At 44.9% G+C, this 27,080-nt stretch overlaps 1 protein-coding gene across 5 annotated transcripts in view; it reads right to left on the bottom strand.

The window, feature by feature from the left end:
- Positions 1–27,080, bottom strand: part of LOC136632408 (CMP-N-acetylneuraminate-beta-galactosamide-alpha-2,3-sialyltransferase 4-like) — a 169,255-nt gene that overhangs the window by 47,978 nt on the left and 94,197 nt on the right. For 3 of the 5 annotated variants that reach the window (XM_066607260.1, XM_066607259.1, XM_066607261.1), the window contains one exon: positions 25,413–25,496. The exons of 1 other annotated variant lie outside the window; for it this stretch is intronic. In XM_066607260.1, the coding sequence (XP_066463357.1) occupies positions 25,413–25,496 (84 nt within the window). Of the gene's footprint in view, positions 1–6,739; positions 6,911–25,412; positions 25,497–27,080 lie in introns of those variants that run through there. One more of the 5 variants, XM_066607263.1, reaches the window with a different exon arrangement.

Here is a 27,080-nt window from a genome sequence, read left to right on the forward strand (position 1 = left end):
AATGCCCCATTCAAATGCGCCCTATGGAACTCCCAATCTGCGTGTAACAAACTCCCAACTATCCATGACCTCTTCACCAGTAAACACTTGAACCTGCTCGCCCTCACGGAAACCTGGATACAGCAGTCCGATTCTACCTCCCCCGCTGCATTGTCCTATGATGGCCTGCAGTTCTCCCACACCCCCAGATCGGATGAAAGACGCGGTGGAGGAGTAGGCATCATCCTCTCCCCAAACTGTACCTTCCAGGTCATTCCCTCAGCTTCCTCGCTTACCTTCCACTCCTTCGAAGTCCACACCCTGCGACTCTTCCGCCCACTGCCTCTGCGTGTCGCAGTTATTTACCGCCCCCCAGGTCCTACCCGGCTGTTCCTAGACCACTTTGCTGCCTGGCTCCCCCACTTCCTATCCTGTGAAATCCCAACCCTCATCCTTGGTGATTTCAACATTTCTGCTAACGACCCCAGCTCCTCATCTTCCTCCCGGCTTTTAACACTTACCTCCTCCCTTGGCCTATCGCTAATCTCTGACTCCCCCACTCATAGAGATGGTAACACTCTCGTTTTAGTTTTCCTCCGTCTCTGCTCTGCCTCTCACTTTACTAACTCCCCACTTCCACTCTCAGATCACAACCTTCTCTCTTTCTCCATCAGGCACCCTAGCATCTCTCCTGACCCTCCTATCTATCGCACCTCTAGGAACCTCCAGTCTGTCCGCACTAAACAGTTTGCCGAAACTATTCAGTCCTCCCTATCGCCTATCTCTCACCTCCCCTGCCCTAACCTGGCAGCCGAATATTACCACACCACCCTCAGCCGTGCCCTGGATGAAGTGGCACCGCCCGTGACGCGAGCTGTCAAACGCAGACCACGGCAACCCTGGCTCACGTCCCAAACGCGCTTCATCCGGCGGTGCTCTAGGTGCGCCGAGCGGCTGTGGAGAAAGTCAAAGCTGCCAGCAGACTTCCTCCACTTCAAATTCATGCTTAAAACGTATAACCTAGCCCTTCACCATGCCAAACAAGTTTATTTCACCTCCCTTGTCTCCTCACTATCCCACAACCCCAAACAACTCTTTCGAGACCTTTCACTCCCTCCTCAGCCCCAATGAACAGGCCCCTGCGACAGACCTGACTGCTGGAGAACTAGCTGCCTATTTCAAAGAAAAAAAAAAAAAATAGACCACATTCGAAAAGAAATCTCTGAAACCTGCATGGTTAGCCCTGATCCCAGTTTCATCAGCACTGCACCCAGCACCTCCTCACTATCTACGCTAGAACCAACGACAGAGGAAGAAGTCTCCAGGCTCCTTTCCGTTGCCCGCCCCACCACCTGCGCTAGCGACCCTCTCCCCTCTCACCTCCTCCGCTCCCTTTCCCCAGCTCTCATTACTCACCTTACCACAATCTGCAACCTCTCCCTAACTTCTGGCACTTTTCCCTCCTCATTCAAACACTCCATTATATCCCCTCTGCTCAAAAAACCAACCCTGGACCCGACTAATGCTGCCAACTACTGACCCGTCTCAAACCTCCCCTTTATCTCCAAATTACTGGAACGCCTGGTCTACTCCCGCCTTACTCGCTTTCTCGCTGACAACTCGCTCCTCGACCCCCTCCAGTCTGGTTTCCGCTCTCTACACTCGACCGAAACTGCCCTTACAAAAGTAACAAATGACCTGATGACTGCAAAGTCGAGAGGTGATTACTCCCTACTATTCCTCCTTGACCTGTCTGCTGCATTTGACACTGTCAACCATAATCTCCTTCTCACTATGCTCCGCTCTATTGGTCTAAAGGATACTGCTCTCTCCTGGTTCTCTTCCTACCTCTCTGACAGCTCTTTCAGTGTCTCCTTTGCTGGTTCTATCTCTGCTCCACTTCCTCTCGCTGTCGGGGTACCTCAGGGCTCGGTCCTTGGTCCCCTTCTTTTCTCTATCTATACTGCCCCAATTGGACAAACCATCCACAGATTTGGCCTCCAATACCATCTCTACACTGATGACACCCAACTATACACCTCCTCTCGTGAGATCTCTGGACCATTCCTCCAAAATATCACTGACTGTCTGTCCGCTGTCTCTAACACTATGTCCTCCCTTTTTCTCAAACTAAACCTCTCTAAAACTGACCTCCTTGTCTTTCCACCTTCTAACCGACCTCCCCTCAACATCTCCATTCCAGTGTCTAGCACCATCATAACCCCCAGACGGCATGCCCGATGCCTTGGGGTCACACTGGACTCTGACCTCTCCTTTGCCCCCCATATCCAATCTCTGGCCCAAACATGCCACATGCACCTCAGAAATATTGCTAAAATACGTCCGTTCCTAACCACGGACACGCTAAAGACGCTCGTGGTTGCGCTCATCCACTCCCGGCTTGACTACTGCAACTCGCTACTCATTGGCCTCCCCCGCACTAGACTCGCTCCACTCCAATCCATACTAAATGCAGCAGCTAGACTCATTTTTCTATCCAGTCGTTATTCAGACGCCTCTGCATTGTGCCAGTCGCTGCATTGGCTGCCCATCCACTGCAGACTAAACACCCCTGTAATCCGAACCTCTCATGCTCGCCTACAGGACTTCACTAGAGCAGCACCCATCCTCTGGAATGCTCTACCCCAAGGCATCCAGACAATTCCCGATGCACGAAATTTCAGACGTGCCTTAAAAACGCACCTCTTCAGGGAAGTATACCAAATCTCCTGACCTAGTCCCTCGCCCCTCCCTATGGTGCCCCACCCTGTTTGCCTTCTGATAAATGATGATCTGTACATAAAATTTCCTATTGCCTGTGTTCCCCAACCCCTGCACCTCCGGTACCACCCTCAACCCATTTGTGTCTAACCCAATGTATCTCACATTGTAATTGTTGCAATTGTTGAATTGTTTTACATTTATCCATGCCTGAAAGTGCTGCGGAATAAGTTGGCGCTATACAAATAATTATTATTATTATTATTGTTATGTGGTCATTATATAACTATGTTATATGGGCACAGTTTTTTTCAACAGTGAATGAAGGACGACATAGGTACTTTAGGCCACTGCCTTTACATGAGGTTTAAAAGCTTGTCCACGGGCAGATGCTCATTCTGTCATCATTACAATAAGCCTCCAGTCTGCATACAGCAGCGGATACCTGGACCCCACAAGTGCTGACTGCAGATGAAGTGCCTCTGCCACCATCTCTTCAGATGATATACTGTAGGAATGTAACTACAATCTGCTGTCAGACAGTTCTGTCTGTTTTTGGTCTGGTTAGCTCTTGCTAGGTTATAAAGCTTTTGTGGGCCCTATACAGGTGAGCATGCCACATACAGTTGCCCATGAGAAAAACATGTTTTTTTTCTAAATGTACACCTGCTACCTTAAGTGTTTGCCCTTGAGCCTTACTGCTAATCATCGCAAAAGCTATATTTTAGAGAGAATTGCAGCCATTAATGTGTCTATCGTTCAAGTTATAAGGCAAAAATCTGTCTGTTTGTGTCGCACAGCCCAGCTTTCATTTGTTGTATGGCTGAGGTAAAATAAAACCTGTGCCATAATTGGTTGCTATGGGCAACACAAATTTTCTTTAAAATCCCAATCCATGTTAATGTGTCTTTCGTTCAAGTTTTAATCCTGGGCAACGCCGGGTATCCCTGCTAGCTTAATAACCGCATACGTGCGGCAACGACGTCTGCCCTCACATGTCTGCCTGTTTGTGTAGGCATAGCTTATGATGTGCACCCCCTTCCCCTCCACCTCGCTGCACCGACAGAGGAGCACCTGCACATCACCAAATAAATCTGCTTTGTTATGTTCCCTAGAGAACTGCCTAGTTGCACCCTGCCAGACTTCATCAAAATTGCTTCAGCGGTTTAGCCATGAAAAGGTAACAAACTAACAGAGTTACTTTGGTATTTAGAGTATTAGTATGGATATGGATTACAATGTGCTATTTGTGGTGACAAATTCAGCTCTGCTACATCTCTTCACATCTGTACGCCTCTGATGGACATTCTTTTTGGTACTTGAAATACATTAGATGCCAGCGTTCCTTTTAAAGTGGCATTACTGTGGGGGTAGAAGCAACTCCTGCAGTGACAGGAGAGCGGGACATGGGAGTCCCCTTCTACAGATGGGCAGGGGTCTCAGCAGTGAGACTCCCAGCAATCAGCAAATTACTCCCTATCCTGTGGATAAGTGGTAACTTGCTATTCTGGTACAACCCCTTTAAGTGTGTGTGTGTGTGTGTGTGTGTGTGTGTGTGTGTGTGTGTGTGTGTGTGTGCGTGTGCGTGTGCGTGTGCGTGCGTGCGCGTGCGTGCGCGTGCGTGCGTGCATGTATAAATTGGTTGTCCCGCTTTGAAGATTGAGGACTTATCCTCAGGATAAGTCTTCATTAGCTGATCGCTGGGGCTGGTGTTCTAATATATAGAGTTACTTTGTTGTCAGCATAAGAGCTTTGTACATTGCACAGTGGCATTGAAATGTATGAGACTTAGCCTGCAGTGCCTTGCTAGGCCGCTCTGTGATATATGAAGCCATCTACTTCTGACAACAATGCAATTCCGTACATTAGAACAGCAGCCGCAGAGATCTGCTGAACAGTGGGGGTCAATGACCGATTCTGAGGATAGATCGTCAATTTTAGAAGTGGGACAATCCCTTTAAAGATGTGTCATTCAGCAGCCTGGGAAAGCTGGGTATTGACCCCACATGGAATCTACAGTGGCCATTATGTTCTTACCAAGCTTTCGCAAAACTAGATATAAGTGGAAAACGCCCATACACCTTCAATAGCTGTCGGCCAACTTCCATGTCTTTTCGTGACCATCATACACATGAACGCTTGATTTGGTTTCAATAGGAAATGGAGAAAGCCTCAGCAAGGCAGCTCTGCCGTGTCTTATCTCTTCTACACTTTTGGTTTACCCACTAATTAAAATATTACTATGTAATACATGCAAACTATAACACTATAACTGCTCATTAGGATATTTCAGGTGCCACTTAGTGGAACGAATGTGTGACTTGCAGAAGGCAACTACTGTCTGCCCAACATCACTAATCACTAGTTAACTAGTAATTACTATGGATCATGGAAAAACACATGTATCTCGCTCCAGCCCTTCTCACAAAAAAATGAATGTTTATTAGAATATATACATAGAAAAGGTAAAAACACTCACTTGTGCGAACAGGGACCTACGTGTTTTGGCCAAAAAACTAAACCTTAGACCGGGCTCACATGACATACGTTTCCAGCATGCAGCAGGTAAACACACACTGACAATGTGTACTTGCTGCCAATCTCTATAAACTATCTTGGCATGTCTGCGCGCTTAATAAATGCCAAGATGGAGCATGCCGCTATTTATTTTTGTGTGAGCAGCACAATTACGTGTGCAAAAACTGCGCGGGTAACACGCAATGAGGATACGGTCATAGCATAGCTATGAATAAGACCTAGCCTGTCCAAGTGCCATCGGCTCCAGAAGAAAAAATCATCACAGATGCAGTTTTTTTTTCCACAATCACTGGAAAAAAGTGCCCTAGATGTACGGACTGTTCGGGAATATCTGCCCATTTGTTAAACATGGGTGTTTGCCCTCAAGCTTGCTGACCGTTTCCAATAATAATCAACATAACTATGGACACGGCTCTATAGTACAAGTTTACTACAGGGCTGTGTAGTGCATGCAGCACTCTCTTCAGTCCAAAAGCTGGGCAGTTGGGCGGAATCCACTAAAGTCAATGGGGTCTGTCTGGTGCTGTTCAGTTCCATCCAGAGACAGAACCGTTCGACTGCGGGGATTCCACTTTCCTGCTCCCCGAACGGAGCAAGAAAGCGGATTCCGTGCCACATTTGTAAAACTACCCTAAGGGCCAACTTACAAGAGCGTATTCGTAAACTGCTGTTTTTCACTGCGCATTGATTTTTTTAAAAACTTTCCCACACTATTACTTATAAATGTCGCACATATGAACCGTAAATGCAACAGGGCTCTATCGCACGTAATACGTGCAAAATAGAACATGCTGCCTTCTGTTTTATGCGCGTATTATACGCCATAAAAAACCGCTAGTGTGAGTACATCAATGGAAAGCAATGTACTTTCACAGACTCCATTCATCGTGTAATGCGTGATGAAATTACCCTCCCGTGAGCCTGCCATAAATAAAACAAAATCAATAATAAAATCCAAACATACCAAGAATGAAAAATAAAACAATAACAGTAAATACACAATATTTATACAAGAAATGCAAAAAGCTGTCAAAAATGAAACAGAACGATACAAAAAAAAAAAATTAAACAAAAAAAAATATTTAAAGTGACAGTAAATACAATTACAGCCAGTATTAACACAGGGTATAACAACACGACGTGTTCTTTTGCCGTCTCTATTCGACTATGAAAAAAACAAAACACAAATAACCTTCCGTTATTCCAGTGTCAATCCCCCACTCTTAAATAAAATGACACCCCCTCCCCCGAGCTCTAAAGCTAAAATGTTATTAGTTGTTTCCATCATACTTTGACAGCAGCGGTGGAGGAGGATCCCCCCAGGACTCAGTGTTATTAGATTGTAATGAAAGCAAAATGTTATGGGCACAATACCCTCCTGGCAACGGAAGAACATCTGCAGGTGGCACTACTAATGTAACATGGTCAATCTAGTCTCTGGGTCCTAGCACCCACCATGTTTAGGCATCCCCACAATGAGAGGGGATCCTGCTTGTCTTACCTTTACAATTACTCAGCAGAAGGTTCACAAAGCCAACAGGAAGCCAAGAGATACAAGAGGCAGACAATGTGACAGAGCGGCAGGTCACAAGCAGGATTCCACCTCCCTCGCTGTTTATTTAAGTCAGATGTATGAGCAGCAGGAAGAAAAGCCGAGAAATGTCTCATATCCTTTAGGTTGTGAAAGAGAAATAGACATCGCTGGCGTGTACAGAGCATGAAGCTGTGGTGCCGCACCCACACATGGCACAGACATGAATGAACAGGGAAGAGAAACTCTGGAAGAAGACAAAGCAACCTGCTCACTGCAGCTAACCACAACTACCAAAAGGGGGCCACACCTTTGCCACTGCATTACCTTTATAGGATCCATTAAGAGTCCTGAACAGACAATAACTTTTACAGACACAATGGAAAACTAAATCCATCATAAAGATAAGTTATATAGTCTACAGTTAAATATACCGATATGTACTCATTACCAGGGGCGTAACTAAAGGCTCAGGGGCCCTGATGCAAAAGGTCAGCTGCCCCCCCCCCCCCCCCCCTCTATCTATATCTGTACCCATACCTAAACCATGCTCATTACCAGCATTCACTGTGACCTGGAAAGGATGATAATTAGTTACAGTAACCTATAAAATCTTCCCCAGCTTCACAAATAATTACCGACACATCACTTTTTTTTTTAGACAGTGGGGAAACAAAGTTTCCGACTTTTATGGACTCTTCAAGAATTTATGAACTGTTGGCAACCCTGGCGCCCCCTTCAGAGGTGCATTGTTTCCCTGTGGAGAACAAAGGATCTGAGTGAAGATAATAGCCTTGGGCTATTAACTGCATTCAATGAAGGCTTCATTTACACACCTAATTGATACTTAAAGGGGTTGTCCCGCGGCAGCAAGTGGGGTTATACACTTCTGTATGGCCATATTAATGCACTTTGTAATATACATCGTGCATTAAAGGAGATGTCTCGAGGAAGCAGTTAATTTTTTTTTTTGCCCAGTCCCCCCCATTAAGTACACATTACTAAGCCCCCCTGTAAATGACATTTCTAGCTGGTTCGTACTTACCGTTCCAGCGTTTCAGCAACTTATAAAAGTTTCCTCAAGATGGCCACCGGCTCTTTCCCCGTCGCTCGCTGCAGCCCGACGTGCGCGCTCCCGAGACGCCGCCAGCTGTGTCTCCATGGCAACCGGACGCATCGCAGCCGCCGACCAGACGCCCCGCAGCCGCCGACCAGACAGCAGGTAACCGGCGCTAGCCCCCGGCTCCCCAGCGCTAGACCCTCAGCCCAGGTGAAGGCCCCGGAGCCCAGCGCTAGTTCCCCCGGCCTAGCGGCAGCCCCCCCCCGCATAGCGACAGCCCCCCCGGCGCAGCGGCAGCCCCCCCCGGCCTAGCGACAGCCCCCCCATCACAGCGGCAGCCCCCCCCCGGCCTAGCGACAGCCCCCCCGGCGCAGCGGCAGCCCCCCCCGGCCTAGCGACAGCCCCCCCATCACAGCGGCAGCCCCCCCCGGCCTAGCGACAGCCCCCCCCCCCCGGCGCAGCGACAGCCCCCCCGGCGCAGCGACAGCCCCCCCCCCCCGACCCATCACTTACCTGGGACGCTTCTCGGGGCTGCTGGGCTGGGCTTCTCCGCTGGGCAGCTCCAGTTTCTGCACCTTCCTCTAACAGAGGATGGTGCAGAATGGCCGCTTCAGCGCGCTCCCGAGCAGTGACAGCTCGTCTGCGCATGCGCAGAAGAGCTGTAGCGGGGAGCACACTGAAGCGGCTCGTGCTGAATGGAGAAGACCGGACTGCGCAAGCGCGTCTAAAAAAGCAAGCTGCCGGCGAATTTAGACGGAACCATGGAGACGAGGACGCTAGCAACGGAGCAGGTAAGTGGAATAACTTCTGTATGGCTCATATTTAATGCACAATGTACATTACAAAGTGCATTAATATGGCCATACGGAAGTGTATAACCCCACTTGGTTTCGCGAGACCACCCCTTTAAATATGAGCCATACAGAAGTTATTCACTTACCCACTCCGTTGCTGGCGTCCCCGTCTCCATGGATCCGTCTGATTTCGGCGTCTTCTTGCTTCTTTAGACGCGCTTGCGCAGTCCGGTCTTCTGCTGTGTGCTCGCGCCGGAGAGCTGGTCTGCACGTCGTCATCATAGCTCCGCCCCGTCACGTGGTGCCGATCAGCCAATTAGGTGGCTGTATCGGCAGTGGAACGCAAGGAAGGAGAAGACAATCCATGGTGCACCATGGGAGAAGACCCGCGGTGCACCATGGGAGAAAACCGCGGTGCATCATTGGGAAAGGACCGGCGGCCATCTTTAAAAGAAGATGCTGCGCGAACGGGGATGCAGGTAAGTGATTTTTTTTAAATAACTAACGGAATTGATTTTAACGGGGCAGAATGCGGGGGCAAGTTAAAAAAAAAAGTTCGATTTCGCCGCGGGACAACCCCTTTAAGTAGCTGAGTAGCTACTTAATACTTTATGCAAAATGATCGCTCATAGCTGTCACTCAAACTGTCGTTTGAGCAATCTTTGAGCGATCATTGCTCCGTGTAAACCAGCCTTTAGACACTGCATGAGTAACATTGTTCCAACTCTAGTGCACACTGCTGTTTGATAATGACTCTTGTTAAAAGTAGCATTTGTTGTCTGAGAGTATATCACATCAGCCAAACTTCCCACATTATGTGGGAGGGTCTTGGAAAAAAAAAAGATTTACCAGGAGATGAAGCAATCATCATAGTGGTCTGCAACGAGAATAGCCAGGCACTTGCTCCTAGTGCTTGAAAAAGGCTCCTTGTGGGCCGAAAGGTTGCCTGCCTTTTTTATGGAATGAACATGGAACAATAAAGATCTTTTAGGATTTTACGTAATCCCTCCATGCCGCCACTCTTTGCATTACTTTGGATTGCTCCTAGTGCTAATCTTCTGGATTTAACACGTGAGCATGCAGTTTCCAACTAAAAACCTAATACTTCCTGGGAAAGACCATAGATGTGGGAACGAGTTTTATGTTTTAGTTTAGGTCTGGATTCACATGAACGTATATCGGCTGGGTTTTCAGACCGAGCCGATATACGTCGTCCTCATCTGCGGGGGGGGGGGGGGGGGGGGGGGGGGGGGGAGGAGGATGGAAAAGCCAGGAGCAGGAACTGTGCTCCCGCCCCCTCTCTGCCTCCTCTCCGCCCCTCTGCACTATTTGCACTGAAGGGAGGCAGGACGGGGGCGGGGCTAAGTTTTGATAATTAGCCCCACCCCCGTCCCGCCTCTCCCCATTGCAAATAGTGCAGAGGGGCGGAGAGGAGGCAGAGAGGGGGCGGGAGCTGAGTTCCTTCTCCTGGCTCTTCCAGCCTCCCCCCTGCAGAGAGAGACGACGTATATCGGCTGGGCGTGAAAACCGAGCCGATATACGTTCGTCTGAATCCAGCCTAAATTTCATGTTTGCCTTGCACACAGCAGGTAATTACCGCCGATAAGTAAGTACTGAGTTCTAGGTGAATTTCGAGGTTCTGACCTGAAGGTCACTTTAATTTGAGACGTTTGCCAAGAATTTATGACAAATTCTACTTTTGAAGATGATCGAATAACCAACAAATAACAGCGGGTCGGATCATTCTACAGTGTGGAGGGGGACAAATTGGCAGATATAACACTAATTATTTAGCTAAAATTGTGGGATATGTACCATATTCCGTTACAATGTATCAGTGTAGATAATTAGCCAATATTCAGGGCAGAGGGGAGACTTGTACCACTGATGTGTTTAGTTTACAGAGGATTGTCTAAACTGTATACACTGTAACAAACTCTCAGCTGTGTCAGCAGCAATAGGTTTGGACAGGAACTCTGCCTCTGCGCTTTAACAAAAATGCTCCCATTCACTGATCGCAAGATGAGGTATTGAAAATTGTGAGGAACGGAAACCAAAAAGGTATATCAGAAAGTTGCAGAAGCTCAGATGTCACAGTGATTGAGCTTTATTTACATAAGGTTGGACTGTCCCTTTAAAATATTAAGTTCACACTGAACAGCACGTAAAAACTGAAGGCATCTTAGAAGTGTTCTACAAGAATGTGCATTTTACGAAGCAAACAATGAACTTGGCAAAGAACTGACAGTAAAGAAATGCCAACAATATTTGTCTTCTTGAAGTATCAGTTACTCAACCTCATCATCTGCAAGGAGCAGGAAGGGGAGGGGGCTGTTTAACTATTTAGCCACTGGCCTATAAAACAGAGATGTAGTAATAGCTATACCATCAACCTTAGGGCAATAAGTATAGTTATAACATACACAATCTTAATCATTCACTTTAATTGACCGAAAGCTTCAGGTGCTTTATTATCTTATTAACCCTTTGCAATCCAATTTTGGATTCAGGGTTTCCTAGGGGGCTCTCTCTTTTTGCCATTATACAATGGCGCCATCTGCGGTATGGAACATGCTGGAGAGCCCCCCCCCCCCCCCCCCCCCCCGACAACAGAGCAGCCAGCAGTATACAGTAACAATATCCTGCTGGACGTCTTCTGACATCGGAGCTGTACAGCCATCAATCAGAATGTCTTCAGACGTCAGACAGTGGATTGGAAAGGGTTAATATTTTTTAGTATAAAGAACAAATATACTAGAATACTGCATTTGCATGATGATCGTGGGGAGGCAGAGTGGAGGGGTAGCCTACCTGGACTTAAAAGCTCTAACAGATTTTGACTGTCAGTCAGCTGACCATATGATGAGTTACTTAATTTGTTATATGTCCATTTACGTGACTGAGATAGCAGACAGTGCAGCCAATCAACGAATCCCTAACCCCCCACCTCCACCCCACCCAGCCTGACACTACCGCCCATGTTTAAGAACACAACTACCATACGGACGCTTCCGCATCAGCATTGGTATCTCCGATTGAAAAAGCGCTGCATGATTTTTCTTCCAACCAAACTTGAACAGTTGAGAGAAAACCGATTTAACCCCACTATAGTCAATAGGGTCCATTAGGCACTGTTCAGTTTCGTCCTGAGACAGAGCTGTTTGGCATCGGAGATTACCTTTTCCTATTCCTCGAATGGAGCAGGAAAGCAAAACACCGGGCGCAGGTGTGAAACCAGCCTCATGCTGCCCTTTTTTCAATAATGCAACTACTCTAATGCTATCCCCTATTTACTAGATTACAATTAACATTATACTTTCCCCTATGTACAAGAATATAACTACTATAATACCGCCCCCTATGTACAAGAATATAACTACTATAATACTGCCCCCTATGTACAAGAATATAACTACTATAATACTGCCCCCTGTGTACAAGAATATAACTACTATAATACTGACTCCTATGTACAAGAATATAACTACTATAATACTGACTCCTATGTACAAGAATATAACTACTATAATATCGCCCCCTATGTAAAAGAATATAACTACTATAATACCGCCCCCTATGTACAATAATATAACTACTATAATACTACCTCCTATGTACAAGAATATAACTACTGTAATACTGCCACCTATATACAAGAATATAACTACTATAATACTGCCCCCTATATACAAGGATATAACTACTATAATACTGCCTCCTATGTACAAGAATATAACTACTATAATACTGCCCCCTATGTACAAGAATATAACTACTATAATACTGCCCCCATGTAAAAGAATATAACTACTATAATACCGCCCCCTATGTACAATAATATAACTACTATAATACTACCTCCTATGTACAAGAATATAACTACTGTAATACTGCCACCTATATACAAGAACAACTATAATACTGCCCCCTATGTACAAGAATATAACTACTATAATACTGCCCCCTATGTACAAGAATATAACTACTATAATACTGCCTCCTATGTACAAGAATATAACTACTATAATACTGCCCCCTATATACAAGGATATAACTACTATAATACTGCCCCCTGTGTACAAGAATATAACTACTATAATACTGCCCCCTGTGTACAAGAATATAACTACTATAATACTGCTCCCTGTGTACAAGAATATAACTACTATAATACCACCTCCTATGTACAAGAATATAACTACTGTAATACTGCCCCCTATGTGCAAGAATATAACTACTATAATACTGCCCCTATATACAAGAATATAACTACTATACTACTGCCCCCTGTGTACAAGAATATAACTACTATAATACTGTCCCCTATGTACAAGAATATAACTACTATAATACTGCCTCCTATGTACAAGAATATAACTACTATAATACCGCCCCCTGTGTACAAGAATATAACTACTATAATACTGTCCCCTATGTACAAGAATATAACTACTATAATACTGCCTCCTATGTACAAGAATATAACTACTATAATACTGCCCCCTATGTACAAGAATATAACTACTATAATACTGCCCCCTATGTACAAGAATATAACTACTATAATACAGCCCCCTATGTACAAGAATATAACTACTATAATACTGCCTCCCTATGTACAAGAATAAAACTACTATAATACAGCCCCCTATGTACAAGAATATAACTACTATAATACTGCCTCCTATGTACAAGAATATAACTACTATAATACAGCCCCCTATGTACAGGAATACAACTTCCATAATACTTCCTCCCATGCAGAAGAATACAAATTACTATAGTATACACCCTTTGATATGTGAATATCTTAGGCAAGCACACAGTATTATATTCACCTTCAATTCAGGTTACTGAATGCGATTAGAAGCCTGCAGGTAGCTCGGGTCAGACATGTTAATCTGGAAGGATAGATTTCCCCCGTCTATAAAATGATATAGATATTACATGGAGGATTGTCGTCTTCAGTTTCTCTACGTGATTCATTCGGAGGACAGAGTTTGGAAATCACAATAAAACCCTTCTGATAAGTAAATAAACCTGCTGGTCAGTCTGTCGAAATCTTCCTTTGTTTTGTTAGGTTGTTAAGCAGTTTTGTGTTGTAATTCGGGGACATTTTTGCTCATAAATGAATATGTGAAGTATTCTACGGCAATAATAATAATAAATGCCTGGGACAAAGGAGCTCTGCTCTCTGGGATTCAGTACTCTGGTGCTCAACACAATGTTCTGCGTCTCTGAAGAGTTCAGCAGACTAGGTGTCCAACCACAGGGATTATAGCCCCGCACCGGGATTATAGCCCCGCACCGGGATTATAGCCCCGCACCGGGATTATAGCCCCGCACCGGGATTATAGCCCCGCACCGGGATTATAGCCCCGCACCGGGATTATAGCCCCGCACCGGGATTATAGCCTCGCTTCCTCTAAAGACAATATCCTTGGATGGCTCGGTGCATAGTTGGCTCATGTCCAAGCTACTGTGCTAACAAATGGAGCAGTGAAAGAGACATCAGAAGATGAGTGACATCTATTCATGAAGGAAAGAGTGACGTACCGTAGCTGAAGCACAAAGTGAGGGACACGTCAACATCCATACGTCAACATCCACACGTCAACGGTTAGTTGTCTTGCATGTGAAGGTTTAATGTCGTAAAAGAATCACTGGAATCTGTCCATCAACTTCAATCTTTCTCATACTAAGCTATATGATCCGGAGCATGTAACGCTACCACCCCGCCCGCGGGCACCGAGCACGCTGCTTCACGGACTGAAAAAGTGAGATCCCTTCCCGACCGCACGGAATGCTGCCATACAATACACAAATGTTCAATTAGAAGAAAGAAGGGATTAGCTCTGGCACTCAGAAGGTAAAAACAAAGCGGTCTGTTTACAAAGCCTTGAGAACCAGAACTCTGGCTTGGAAAAGTCAAAATGTTGGCGCACACACCAAAACTGAGAGTTCACGTTCATTTAAGTGGCACCATCCCAATTTTTTTCCCCAAAAAGTGTCCGGCCCGGCCTGTCGTGATTCGTATAATCTACGCCAGAAACTGGAGTACATTATAGTGAAAACCTCCTCCAGCTCTCAGAGGGGGAAACATTCTGTCGACCACACGGAAGTGGCGCCAGGTGAGACACATGTATTAAGAGGCCTGTACCGGTTAATACATTTGTATTACATCTTGTAGGCGGTTAATACATTTGTATTACATCTTGGAGCCGGTTAATACATTTGTATTACATCTTGTAGGCGGTTAATACATTTGTATTACATCTTGTAGGCGGTTAATACATTTGTATTACATCTTGTAGGCGGTTAATACATTTGTATTACATCTTGTAGGCGGTTAATACATTTGTATTACATCTTGGAGCCGGTTAATACATTTGTATTACATCTTGTAGGCGGTTAATACATTTGTATTACATCTTGTAGGCGGTTAATACATTTGTATTACATCTTGTAGGCGGTTAATACATTTGTATTACATCTTGGAGCCGGGTGTGGTGTTTACTTAAGGCCCATTTACATGTAACAATTATCACTCGAACAAACTAATTAAAGTGATAATCATCTGTGTAGTTCGCAACTAATTATCTCTGACTTCCAGTCAGCATAAAGACTATCGCTGAAATGCTATTTTCTCGCTGCGTGTAAATGTTCCCCGCTCAGCGCTTCATGTAGAAGATGAAGTGTTTCATTGGAAACTCGCGATCCAGCGGGAAAGTCTTTTTGTCTAAACGCTCTGCACAAATGCTGACGATCTTAGGGGTGATGTCAGCGCCCATGCAGCTGTTTAGACGACCACCGTCCCGTGTAAAAGGAGAATAACACTACAGGAAATACATCATAATATCGCAATGGGAGGGGCCAACACACTCAGCACTGCCACATCTCTACATCGTTTAAAAGGATACATAAAATCAGCTGTTTCAGGCTGTGGAGAGGCAATGGGTAGTGTTCTTCAGTAGGAGGGGTGACGGAGTGCAGAAAGCCTCCCTCATCTCCAGGTTGGAATAAGGCGCATAACTCACCGCAAGCTGCAGTAAACTTTGCAGGCTATCTGCGGTTTTGATGTTGATTCGTCAGTGTCCTGCAGCACAATAACATCCCCTGTGAAAGGTCCCTTTTGCGTCATAATTTTGGCGCAATTTTTGACATAAAGCTATCTAATATGTGGTCTAAAAAACACTAGACTGATTTATCATTCAGCAAAGCTACTGTTATAAATCCGGTGCCTTTTAAGACAGTCCATTCTAAGTTTGCAGTGTCTAACCTTTAGACAGTTTAAGTAAAGAAGTCCCTAAAAGAAAAACCATATCCTACCGACAGCAACCAATCACAGAGCAGGTTTCATTTTCCGAGAGCATTATAAGAAATGGAAGTTGCACTGTGATTGGTTACTGTGGCCAAACAATGGCTGTTTCCCTTTAAGAAAGTTTCATAAATCTTTCCCAATATTTCCTTAAGCTGCGCAACATCCTACAAACGTGCAGATCAAGTTATAGATTGCTAAACTCTCACAAAGTCATGACTGGGAGCAGCCATGTTGGCCCTGAGGACACTTCATGGGTGAGGCATTTGGCCAATGAATAATGACTGCGAGTACGTCAGTTCACTATATTGGAGTCCTGTAATCAATATGCGGTGTCACAGATTCCTGAATGATAACCACTAGCGCTAAGGAGCTTACAGAATACCTGCCACGTCAGGAACTCCTTGTACCTATTCTAGAAAATGACACCATACTACCCGCACGGAGAGGTGTAATCATCTAACAGCACAGTGCCACTTCTTGCTGCATCTCTTCTAGCGCCATCTTTACATGCACAGCACCATTTCTCTACTTTTATGCACATTATAACTCGTATATTCTTGGGTTTTCCACAAGTTTGTTGTAATTCATATAACAAGGCACAGTATCACTTCTGATATTCTGCATGCTCAGTGCAATTTTCCTCAAAAGAAGGTACATTATGCTCAGTCCTATAATTTTCAACTTCTGCCAAAAACCTGTACGCTCAGTATTACTTATAATACCAGAAACCCGATAACCAAAAACCTAACCCAAGGGCTACGGGGAACCCAAAAACCTGATCACCCAAATACATGTATGCTCAGTATTACTTATGATCTGATGTATACTTTAGAAAATTCCCAGCACATATGCACAATACAACTTTTCGGTGTCCATAAAACCTCCTGTATGCATTGTTACCCACCTTAAAAAGTCTATGTACCAGTTCACAGTACCACTTCTGACACGCTATTTGTCAATTTAACACTTGCCATCAGCTTGCCAAAGTAGCAGTGCCCAGTATCACTTCTTAGGCTAAAGTGAGGTAGTGTATAATCTCTCCTTAAGGTGAGCACCTTGAGGCTGGGTTCACACGGGGCGGATTTGCCGCGGAAATTCCGTGCGGAATTTCGCCGCGGCAAATCCGCATGCGGCCGCTAATCCCGGGATTAGCCAGCCATGTAGACGAGATTTCTCAGAAATCTCGTCCACACGGGACGGCAAATCCGCTGCCGCTAAGCCGGCAGAAGCCGCCGCTGCGGCGTGGATTTGCCGACCGCAGCATGTTCATTTTTTTTTCCCGCTGCGGCCGCGCTCTTCTCTATGGGAGCGCCGGCCGCAGCGGAAGAGCGAGCGGCCGGGCCACTTCAAAACAGTCGCGGGTTTTGAAGCAGCAGTTCTCCCGCCCAGTGTGAACCCAGCCTGAAGGTGCATGAGGAGACACCTAGGAGGTGAGTGAGGAAACTTAAGACTGATTTAGACAACTATTTTGCTGAAAAATCGCTCAAAGCCGTCTTTTGAGCGATAATCGTTGTGTCTAACTGCACTAACATTGTGCAGTTTTCGTTAAGCCGTCGCTAATTGTTGTCTCTCAGTGTACTGAAAGACAATGATAAGCCTTATCAGGAATTCACAGCAGGATACAGCTGACACTATTGTGTCAGCTGTATCCCGCTCCCTGATCACAGGAGGGGTATGAAGAACACAGCTCTCCAGCTGTGTTCTGCATCCCCCGCTTGGAACGCTCAGCTATATAACAGCCGTGCTCTCCAAGCAGAAAATAGCAGGATGCAGAAGACAAGCGGCCCTGCTTGTCTGCTGCATCCCCCGCTCAGAGCACAAAAGTGATCACTCAACGTTTGAGCGATCATCTTACACTGAATGCACACAACAATTATCGCTCAAAGGTCACTCAAAAGACATCCTTTGAGCGATAATCGTTGTGTCTAAACCAGCCTTTATAAAGCCATGGAAGCCTCTCTGGCAAATATATGCAAATAAGGAAGGTGGAACAATACCTCTGCAGCAGCATCTATTTTGTGTTAGCATTCCTGCAGATCAATGTCAGACCTTCCATACATGTCTTTATGACAATGATGGGAACTAAAAGCCAAAAAACAGAAAACCTTACACATACAGCTGTTCTGGGGCTTTTGGTAATTCACAATCATTGTTTGTAAAGACTTGTATAAAGGGTCTGACGCTGATCGCTGATCTGAAGGAATGCTGCCATCCAATAGGTGGCGCTGCAGAGGTACTGTTCCATCTTCCTTATTTGCATATATTTCCCAGAGGAGCATGCATGGCCTTATAAGTCTCCTCACTCACCTCCTAGGTGTCTACACACACCTTCTAGGTGCTCCCCTTAAAGGGGTTGTCCCGCGCCGAAACAGGTTTTTTTTTTTTTTAAACCCCCCCCCCCGTTCGGCGCGAGACAACCCCGATGCAGGGGTTAAAAAAACAACCCCCACAGCGCTTACCTGAATCCCGGCGGTCCGGCGTCTTCATACTCACCTGCTGAAGATGGCCGCCGGGATCCTCTGTCTCCATGGACCGCAGGGCTTCTGTGCGGTCCATTGCCGATTCCAGCCTCCTGATTGGCTGGAATCGGCACGTGACGGGGCGGAGCTACACAGAGCTACACGGAGCCCCATAGAGAAGAGGAGAAGACCCGGACTGCGCAAGCGCGGCTAATTTGGCCATCGGAGGGCGAAAATTAGTCGGCACCATGGAGACGAGGACGCCAGCAACGGAGCAGGTAAGTATAAAACTTTTTATAACTTCTGCATGGCTCATAATTAATGCACAATGTACATTACAAAGTGCATTATTATGGCCATGCAGAAGTGTATAGACCCACTTGCTGCCTCGGGACAACCCCTTTAAGGAGAGATGATACCCTTCCCGACTCATGTCACAGGCCTCTCACTAGCCAAGCCAGACTCCTACTGCACATCGATGAGAGGCAAAACCCCCAAAACAGCTGCCTGTGCATGCATTCTGGCTTTTGGTTTTTAATTCTCAATCATTGCTATAAAGACTTGTATAAAGTGTGAATCACATTACAACCTCACATAAACCAAGTACTTTCTAAAAATAAACATTGCTCAATCATTAAATACCACAGAAAAGATCATTAATAAAAGATAATCAACTTCATATGAAAAGTTCTCAAGATATGTAATCACTTGTTTCTCCGGAAAATTCCATAGAAAAAGACTATGCTTACGTCATAAAATCAATGTGGGCCCAAAAGCAGAAATACAGAGCACAAGAGGGTAAATAATATTCCAGTCAGTATTATAGTAGGTATAGCCTTGTATATAGGGGACAGTATTATAGTAGTTATATTCTTGTACATAGGAACAGTATTATAGTAGTTATATTCTTGTACATAGGGGTAGTATTATAGTAGTTATATTCTTGTACATAGGAGCAGTATTATAGTAGTTACATTCTTGTACATAGGAGGCAGTATTATAGTAGTTATATTCTTGTACATAGGAGGCAGTATTATAGTAGTTATATTCTTGTACATAGGAGGCAGTATTATAGTAGTTATATTCTTGTACATAGGGTCAGTATTATAGTAGTTATATTCTTGTACATAGGGTCAGTATTATAGTAGTTATATTCTTGTACATAGGGGACAGCATTATAGTAGTTATATTCTTGTACATAGGGGACAGTATTATAGTAGTTATATTCTTGTACATAGGGGGCAATATTATAGTAGTTATATTCTTGTACATAGGAGCAGTATTATAGTAGTTATATTCTTGTACATAGGGGTAGTATTATAGTAGTTATATTCTTGTACATAGGAGCAGTATTATAGTAGTTATAATCTTGTACATAGGGGGCAGTATTATAGTAGTTATAATCTTGTACATAGGGGGCAGTATTATAGTAGCTATATTCTTGTACATAGGGGGCAGTATTATAGTAGTTATATTCTTGTACATAGGAGGCAGTATTATAGTAGTTATATTCTTGTACATAGGGGACAGTATTATAGTAGTTATATTCTTGTACATAGGAACAGTATTATAGTAGTTATATTCTTGTACATAGGGGTAGTATTATAGTAGTTATATTCTTGTACATAGGAGCAGTATTATAGTAGTTACATTCTTGTACATAGGAGGCAGTATTATAGTAGTTATATTCTTGTACATAGGAGGCAGTATTATAGTAGTTATATTCTTGTACATAGGGTCAGTATTATAGTAGTTATATTCTTGTACATAGGGGACAGTATTATAGTGGTTATATTCTTGTACATAGGGGACAGTATTATAGTAGTTATATTCTTGTACATAGGAGCAGTATTATAGTAGTTATATTCTTGTACAAAGGGGGCAGTATTATAGTAGTTATATTCTTGTACATAGGGGACAGTATTATAGTAGTTATATTCTTGTACATAGGGGACAGTATTATAGTAGTTATATTCTTGTTCATAGTGGGCAGTATTATAGTAGTTATATTCTTGTACATAGTGGGCAGTATTATAGTAGTTATATTCTTGTACATAGGGGGCAGTATTATAGTAGCTATATTCTTGTACATAGGGGGCAGTATTATAGTAGTTATATTCTTGTACATAGGAGGCAGTATTATAGTAGTTATATTCTTGTACATAGGAGGCAGTATTATAGTAGTTATATTCTTGTACATAGGGGGCAGTATTATAGTAGTTATACTCTTGTACATAGAGGACCGTATTATAGTAGTTATATTCTTGTTCATAGAGGGCAGTATTATAGTAGTCATATTCTTGTACATAGGGGGCAGTATTATAGTAATTATATTCCTGTGTAGGTATTAGTGTATCTTGGCGCCATCTGAAGTAGAGGTGGTGTTGAGATACAGGGAGTTGGGCATTGCGGTCATGCCTCCTTTTTCTGATTGGCTGCACGCCATTCTGCCTTTGTTTGGCCTCACAGGTCCTTCTTCTGGCCCCACTGTCACTGTAGGGGGCGTGCCAGCAGTGCCTAAAGCAGATGCCCTCCGCTGTCACTCTCCCTGGTGGCTTGCTAATGCTTACAGCCGCTGTCTGCTGGCATTGCTTGCAGGGCCGCCGCTGGTACTGTCCCTGCTGGAGCTTCCTTCTCCATTACAGCTCCTGCTGGTGGCCTGCATGCTCCTGCTGCCAATGTCAGCTCCGCTTCCTAGTAATGGAGGGAGGGGGGGGGGGGGGGGGGCTGCTTTCGGTCTCCCGGCCGGCCCTTCCTCCTGCTTGCAGCTGCTATCCGCGCTGGTGAGACCTCCTGCTTGTGGCCCCAGTCTAACAGTAGACACACTGATGTGCGCGCTGTTGGGACCTCGTACCCATTGCCCCGCTGTAACATTAGGCGCTCTGCTGATGACAACCCCCTGCTCCTGGTGCCGCTCTAGCGGTAGGCACCGGCGCCCTCCCAGCAGCGCTGAAGTTCAGCGTCTACACTCACAGAGGCACAAGAAGCAGGACCTGTCTGAACGAGAACAGCATTAATGCCGTGCAGCCAATCACAATGTAGGGGGCGTGACCGCAATGCCCAACCCCCTGTATCTCGACACCACCCCTACTTCAGGTGGAGTCAAGATACACTAATACCTCTTGTGTGTAGGGCAGTAGTATAGTAGTTATATTCTTGTATATAGGGAAAATATTATACTAGTTATATTCTTGAACATAGGGGACAGTATTAAAGTAGTTATATGTTAAAGTAGTTAGATATTAAAGCCACTTAAATAAACTGTGATAAGTCAAATCACAAGAGCCCTAAATAGATGTGGATACGTAGAGAACTAATTTAGATTATTAAACCACAATCCCTAGCCATATAGTTGATGCCAGAGGTAAAATAAAAATGTACACTCACAGACCTCAGTTCCATAATTACACTGAATAGTTAGATAAGTAGAAACAAGAGAACAGTGCCGGGCGAATCCTATTGACTATAATGGGGCCCGGACGCAGTGTTTTTTCTTACAGTATTTTGAGCCAGATCTGTGACGGAACCTCAGTCTGGAGGCTCTGATGCAGGTGTGATACCCAGCCTTAGGCCGCCTGCAGAGGACCGGGTCGGATCCGGCTGCGAGACTTCTCGCAGCCGGACCCGACCCGAGCACCTGCAGAGAGCAACGCGGAACTCACCCGCTCCCGCAGCTCCGGCTCATTCATGTGCCGGCTGCCGGGCAGCCGGCGCATGCGCAGAGCGGAGCCGGCGGACGGTGAGTGACGTTTCTGTGCGGGGCTCTGTCACAGAAATAGAGCATGCCGCGGTTTTCTTTTCTGCGCGGGATTTCACGCAGGCAAACCACGACTGTCTGCATAGGATTGCGTATTGTAATGCAATCCTATGCAGGTGTGTACAGGCGGAAATTCTGCGGGAAATCCCGCTGCGGAATTTCCGCCCGTCTGCAGGCGGCCTTAGATTAGCATACACAAACACCAGGGAATGAATACAATAAACAATCCTTCTAGCAAACTGTGCATTAGCATACATATTGCACCCAGTAAACATATGCCCAAACCAGCAAATGTTCTCAAATGTGCTCAAGAATTCCTATCCATCAGGGTGGGCGGTGACTCTTATTTTTGTCTCACTAAAGGCTGGTTTACACGGGCCGATGATCGCTCAAACATCGCTCAACAGTTTGAGTGACAGCTTTGAGCGATCATTCTACATAAAAACTAATTGGTATTCAAGTAGCTACTCAGCTACTTAAATACCAATTATATATGCAAATGAAGCCTTTAGTGAGTGCAGCTACTAGCCTGAGGCTATTATCTGAGCTCAGATCCTCTGTTCTCCAGGGGAAACAATGCTATCAGCACTCCCTGTGAACTACTGATAAAAGTGAGTGACGATTTTTATGTTGGACTGAATTTAATGATCAGCTAGCAGTGCCTGAAAAGCAGACGATGGGCACACATTTACACGCACTGATTATCGCTAAAACGATTGACGATTAGCAATTTTTTTCGTGATCATGGGCTGGTGTAAATGGCCCTTAGGCTGCCTGTCCACAGGCGCTGCAGTATCCCGCGGGGAGCCGCCGCCCGGTAGCAGGAGCCGGCAGACGGATCTCTGCCGACTCATGCGGAGAATCGTGGTAATTCGCAGCATGCTGCGAATTGCTGCCCGCGAGCAGAGAATCGCAACGATTCTCTGCTTGTGCACAGGGGGGGAAGCGCTTCCCAGAGCAACGCTATGGAAAGCTTTCACTGCGTTCTCCGCTGCCGGAATATCGCCGCGGGGGAACGCATTGAAAATACGCCAGTGGGCAAGCGGCCTTCTACTTATCCCTGTCTCTTGGAAGATATTAAGACCAATGTATCTTTTACACGAGTCAATTGTCATTTAAACGAGCGAGTAACATTACTGCTAATTCGTTCGCGCACAATCTTTTGACAGGCAGATCTTCGCTGACATGCACTAGCTACTCATCCATTGCTTCACATTTCTATGTGAAACACTGAGCGGGGAGTATTTAGACGTAATATGAAGTGAGCGACCCATCAATGATTTTTATTCAGGTTGAAACTGAACGACAAACGAAAAGCAAAATTAAAAAAAAAAAAGCATGATGGCTGCCGTTTAGAGGTAATAATTATCGCACACTTTAGTTTCTTTAAGCGAATTGTGAGCGACAATGCCTTAGTTCATCTGTAAGGCTTTTTAGGGTTTAGATACTTAGTTTACTGGGTTAAACTCTGACCCTTTATTTAGCTCCTTATGATCCAGCATGCTGGAAAACGCGTTGGGCACGAGTATTTCTGGACTCTCAAGTGAACAGGTCTGAGAGTAGATGAGGGCAGAGCACATCGGAGCGCTCATAAAGACCCGCTGAGTATTTGCTATTACTTGAGCATATTTGAGATTTTTCAGGCTACATTTGAGAGTGCATTGTAACTTCCACGAGAGCAGAGCGCATCAGAGCTTCCATGAGAATATATAGAGTACCTGCGGTATGTACTATCATTTGCAAATACACCGAATACTAGGAATATATGAATTCGAATTTATAGAGCCGATATTTCTAGTGACAGATTCTCCAGTTTTGGAACACTCACCTATAATAGGACATTTGCTAGTCAGGGCGTATTTTTTCTGTGAACAACAAGTATGTTAACCCTTTGCAATCCAATTTTGAATTCAGGATTTCTAGGGGGCTTTCTCTTTCTGCCATTATACAATGGCGCCAGCTGCTGGCTAGAGGCAGTACTATCGTATGGGACATGCTGGAGAGGCCCCTGACAACAGAGCGACCAGTAATATACAGTAAAAATACCCTGCCGGACGTCTTCCAACATCGGAGCTGTACAGCCTTCAATCAGAATGTCTTCAGATGTCAGTCAGTGGATTGGAAAGGGTTAATGCACAATTTCCTAGGAAGATTTTCATTGCATTCGGCCCCTGGTTTAGTGTATATGCTAATCTAAATTTTTTTCTCTTGTTTCTAATTTAACTATTCAGTGTTATTGTGCAACTGGTCTGGCAGTGTACATTGTTATGTTACCTTTGGCATCAACTACTTGGCTAGGCATTGTGGTTTAACAATCTGTTAGTAGTTGGTGTTCCATGTATCCGCTGCTATTTAGAGCTTAGGTTTCAACTTCCCTTTGACCTCTAGTATTGATCTACAGGTAGCTTGGAATTGCTTTACTAGTAACCTAGGCTTCTCTGCAAAGATTTGTCTATTTTTGTATTGTCTGTTCTATTAGCTTTTAATTATTTCTCCCATTAAAAGTTAAAGGAGATGTCCCGAGGCAGCAAGTGGGTCTATACACTTCTGTATGGCCATAATAATGCACTTTGTAATGTACATTGTGCATTAATTATGAGCCATACAGAAGTTATAAAAAGTTTTTTACTTACCTGCTCCGTTGCTGGCGTCCTCGTCTCCATGGTGCCGACTAATTTTCGCCCTCCGATGGCCAAATTAGCCGCGCTTGCGCAGTCCGGGTCTTCTCCTCTTCTCTATGGGGCTCCGTGTAGCTCCGTGTAGCTCCGCCCCGTCACGTGCCGATTCCAGCCAATCAGGAGGCTGGAATCGGCAATGGACCGCACAGAAGCCCTGCGGTCCATGAAGATAGAGGATCCCGGCGGCCATCTTCAGCAGGTGAGTATGAAGACGCCGGACCGCCGGGATTCAGGTAAGCGCTGTGCGGGTGGTTTTTTTAACCCCTGCATCGGGGTTGTCTCGCGCCGAACGGGGGGGGGGTTTAAAAAAAAAAAAACCCCGTTTCGGCGCGGGACATCTCCTTTAAGCCTCAGGGGTTTCCCCGGAGACTTTTTTCTTGTTTGTATGCAGTTAATCCCCTTTTTGGCCATATGGTGATTCACTCCTATGCCCTGTTGCTGGCTTCATATGGACTGAGACTATTATTGGCCAATACAAGGTATATATGGACAGACTGTGATGTATTGCAGGTCAGGTTTTAATTGTGACAAGTTAGATCTTGGTAATTTACAGAACTTTATAGAATTCTCTTACCAGTTTAAGAAAAGATCTGAGGAATAGGGTGAATGCACTTAAACGGTGGAACAGATGCACTCTCATGAAAATGAACGTGTTCTTCTGGAAAAAATAGGGAGAATTTAATAAAGAAAATAAATATATGAAATGTAAAAATGAGAACGAAATGATTGAAAGTTTCATCATAATTCCAGCTTTTAATATTAAAATAGTTCAATTTTGAGTAATTAGATATAAATCTACCTAAAAACTTCTAAACTTTTCTCATTAATCAGTAGTACAAGTGACTATAAGAAACGTCATAATATATCTTAGGAGTATAAAGGCTTCTTTCAACACTTATCAGCCACTCCTTCCCCTCCTCTCAAAATTCCGCACTGCTGGCTGGAAACTGAACAGACCCCATTATAGTCAATGGGGTCTGTTCGGTTCCATTAAAGAACTGAACAGTTTGGCCAGTGGGTGCCTTTTTCCTACTTACCGAATGGAGCAAGAAAACAGAACTCCCTAACGCTGGTGTGAATGAGCCCTAAGACTCCTTTTACATGGAGCAATAAATCATTCGCACCAGTGAACACTGACGAGTTCGCTCGTGCAGCCTGCTTATATATACAGATAAATAGTTCAGAATTGCGTTCGCATATCATTTGTCCCTTACATGAATATGAACGACTAAATAATCGCTGTTGACATGAAAAGATGTGCAAACGAGTGGACAATTCTTTTTATGCCTGTATAAAATTAAGGGATGGGAAGCGAACGAATTCTCATTCATCATTCAATCTTTGGTCATTTCTACACTGAATGATTATCGTTCAAATTTGCACGATCCAGCGATTTCGTTTTTTTTTTCATGATAATCGTAAAATCGTGTAGAAGGGCCCTATGATCTATACACAGATCAACAGACAGAGGTATATCTGTCTGCCTCTTTCTCCCCAGCAGGCTTCTCCAGCTATAGTCTGATCTGTCTATGTAAGGTGATGGGGAGAGGGAAGTAGTGGGGGTAGGGTGGGAGAAGTGGCTGAGAGATTAAAAAAGAAGCATTTTTCCAATAAGGTCCAATGTCCACGGGTAGATTTGAATTTTAGAATCTGTACAGAATGATCCACAGTTCAAGTTGCCCATAGGGAAACATGGGCATCTGCAACTGAATTAAAGCATGCGGACCTTTGGGTGCAGAAATCAAATTGCAGCATGCTCCATTTGAAGTCAATGGAAGCCGTCCGATCCGCAGCCCATCCGCAATTGACATTGCGGATGGGCTGCAGATTCCGCGGGAAAGCAGGAGTTTGGAAAAAAAACCTCCACTGCACATGTGCACCAGCCGCCAACCAGCACTGCCACACACATCCGCTGTACAGAAAAAAAAGATCCGGACGGGTAAGCAGGGTTCTCAGCCGCAGGCAGTGTCGGATTCCGCTGCCGGCTACCGCATGCAGAATCCGACCTGCTTGTGGACATGAGCCCTAAAGGTACCTTTACATGGGGCGGTTATCACCCAAATTATCACTGGAAACAGCGAATCCGGGGGATAATCATCCCATGTATATGTGGCCTCCAAAAGGGCGCTGAGCAAGAAACTGTTCACCTGCCGGAGTCTCCTGCTTTTAAGTAGAACTGAAAACCAAGCGACTACCAGGCTGTGTATACAGAAGGCACTCAAGCTTTCAGAGACTCCTATTT

The sequence above is a fragment of the Eleutherodactylus coqui genome, chromosome 6, assembly GCF_035609145.1.
Source record: "Eleutherodactylus coqui strain aEleCoq1 chromosome 6, aEleCoq1.hap1, whole genome shotgun sequence".
NCBI lineage: Eukaryota > Metazoa > Chordata > Amphibia > Anura > Eleutherodactylidae > Eleutherodactylus > Eleutherodactylus coqui.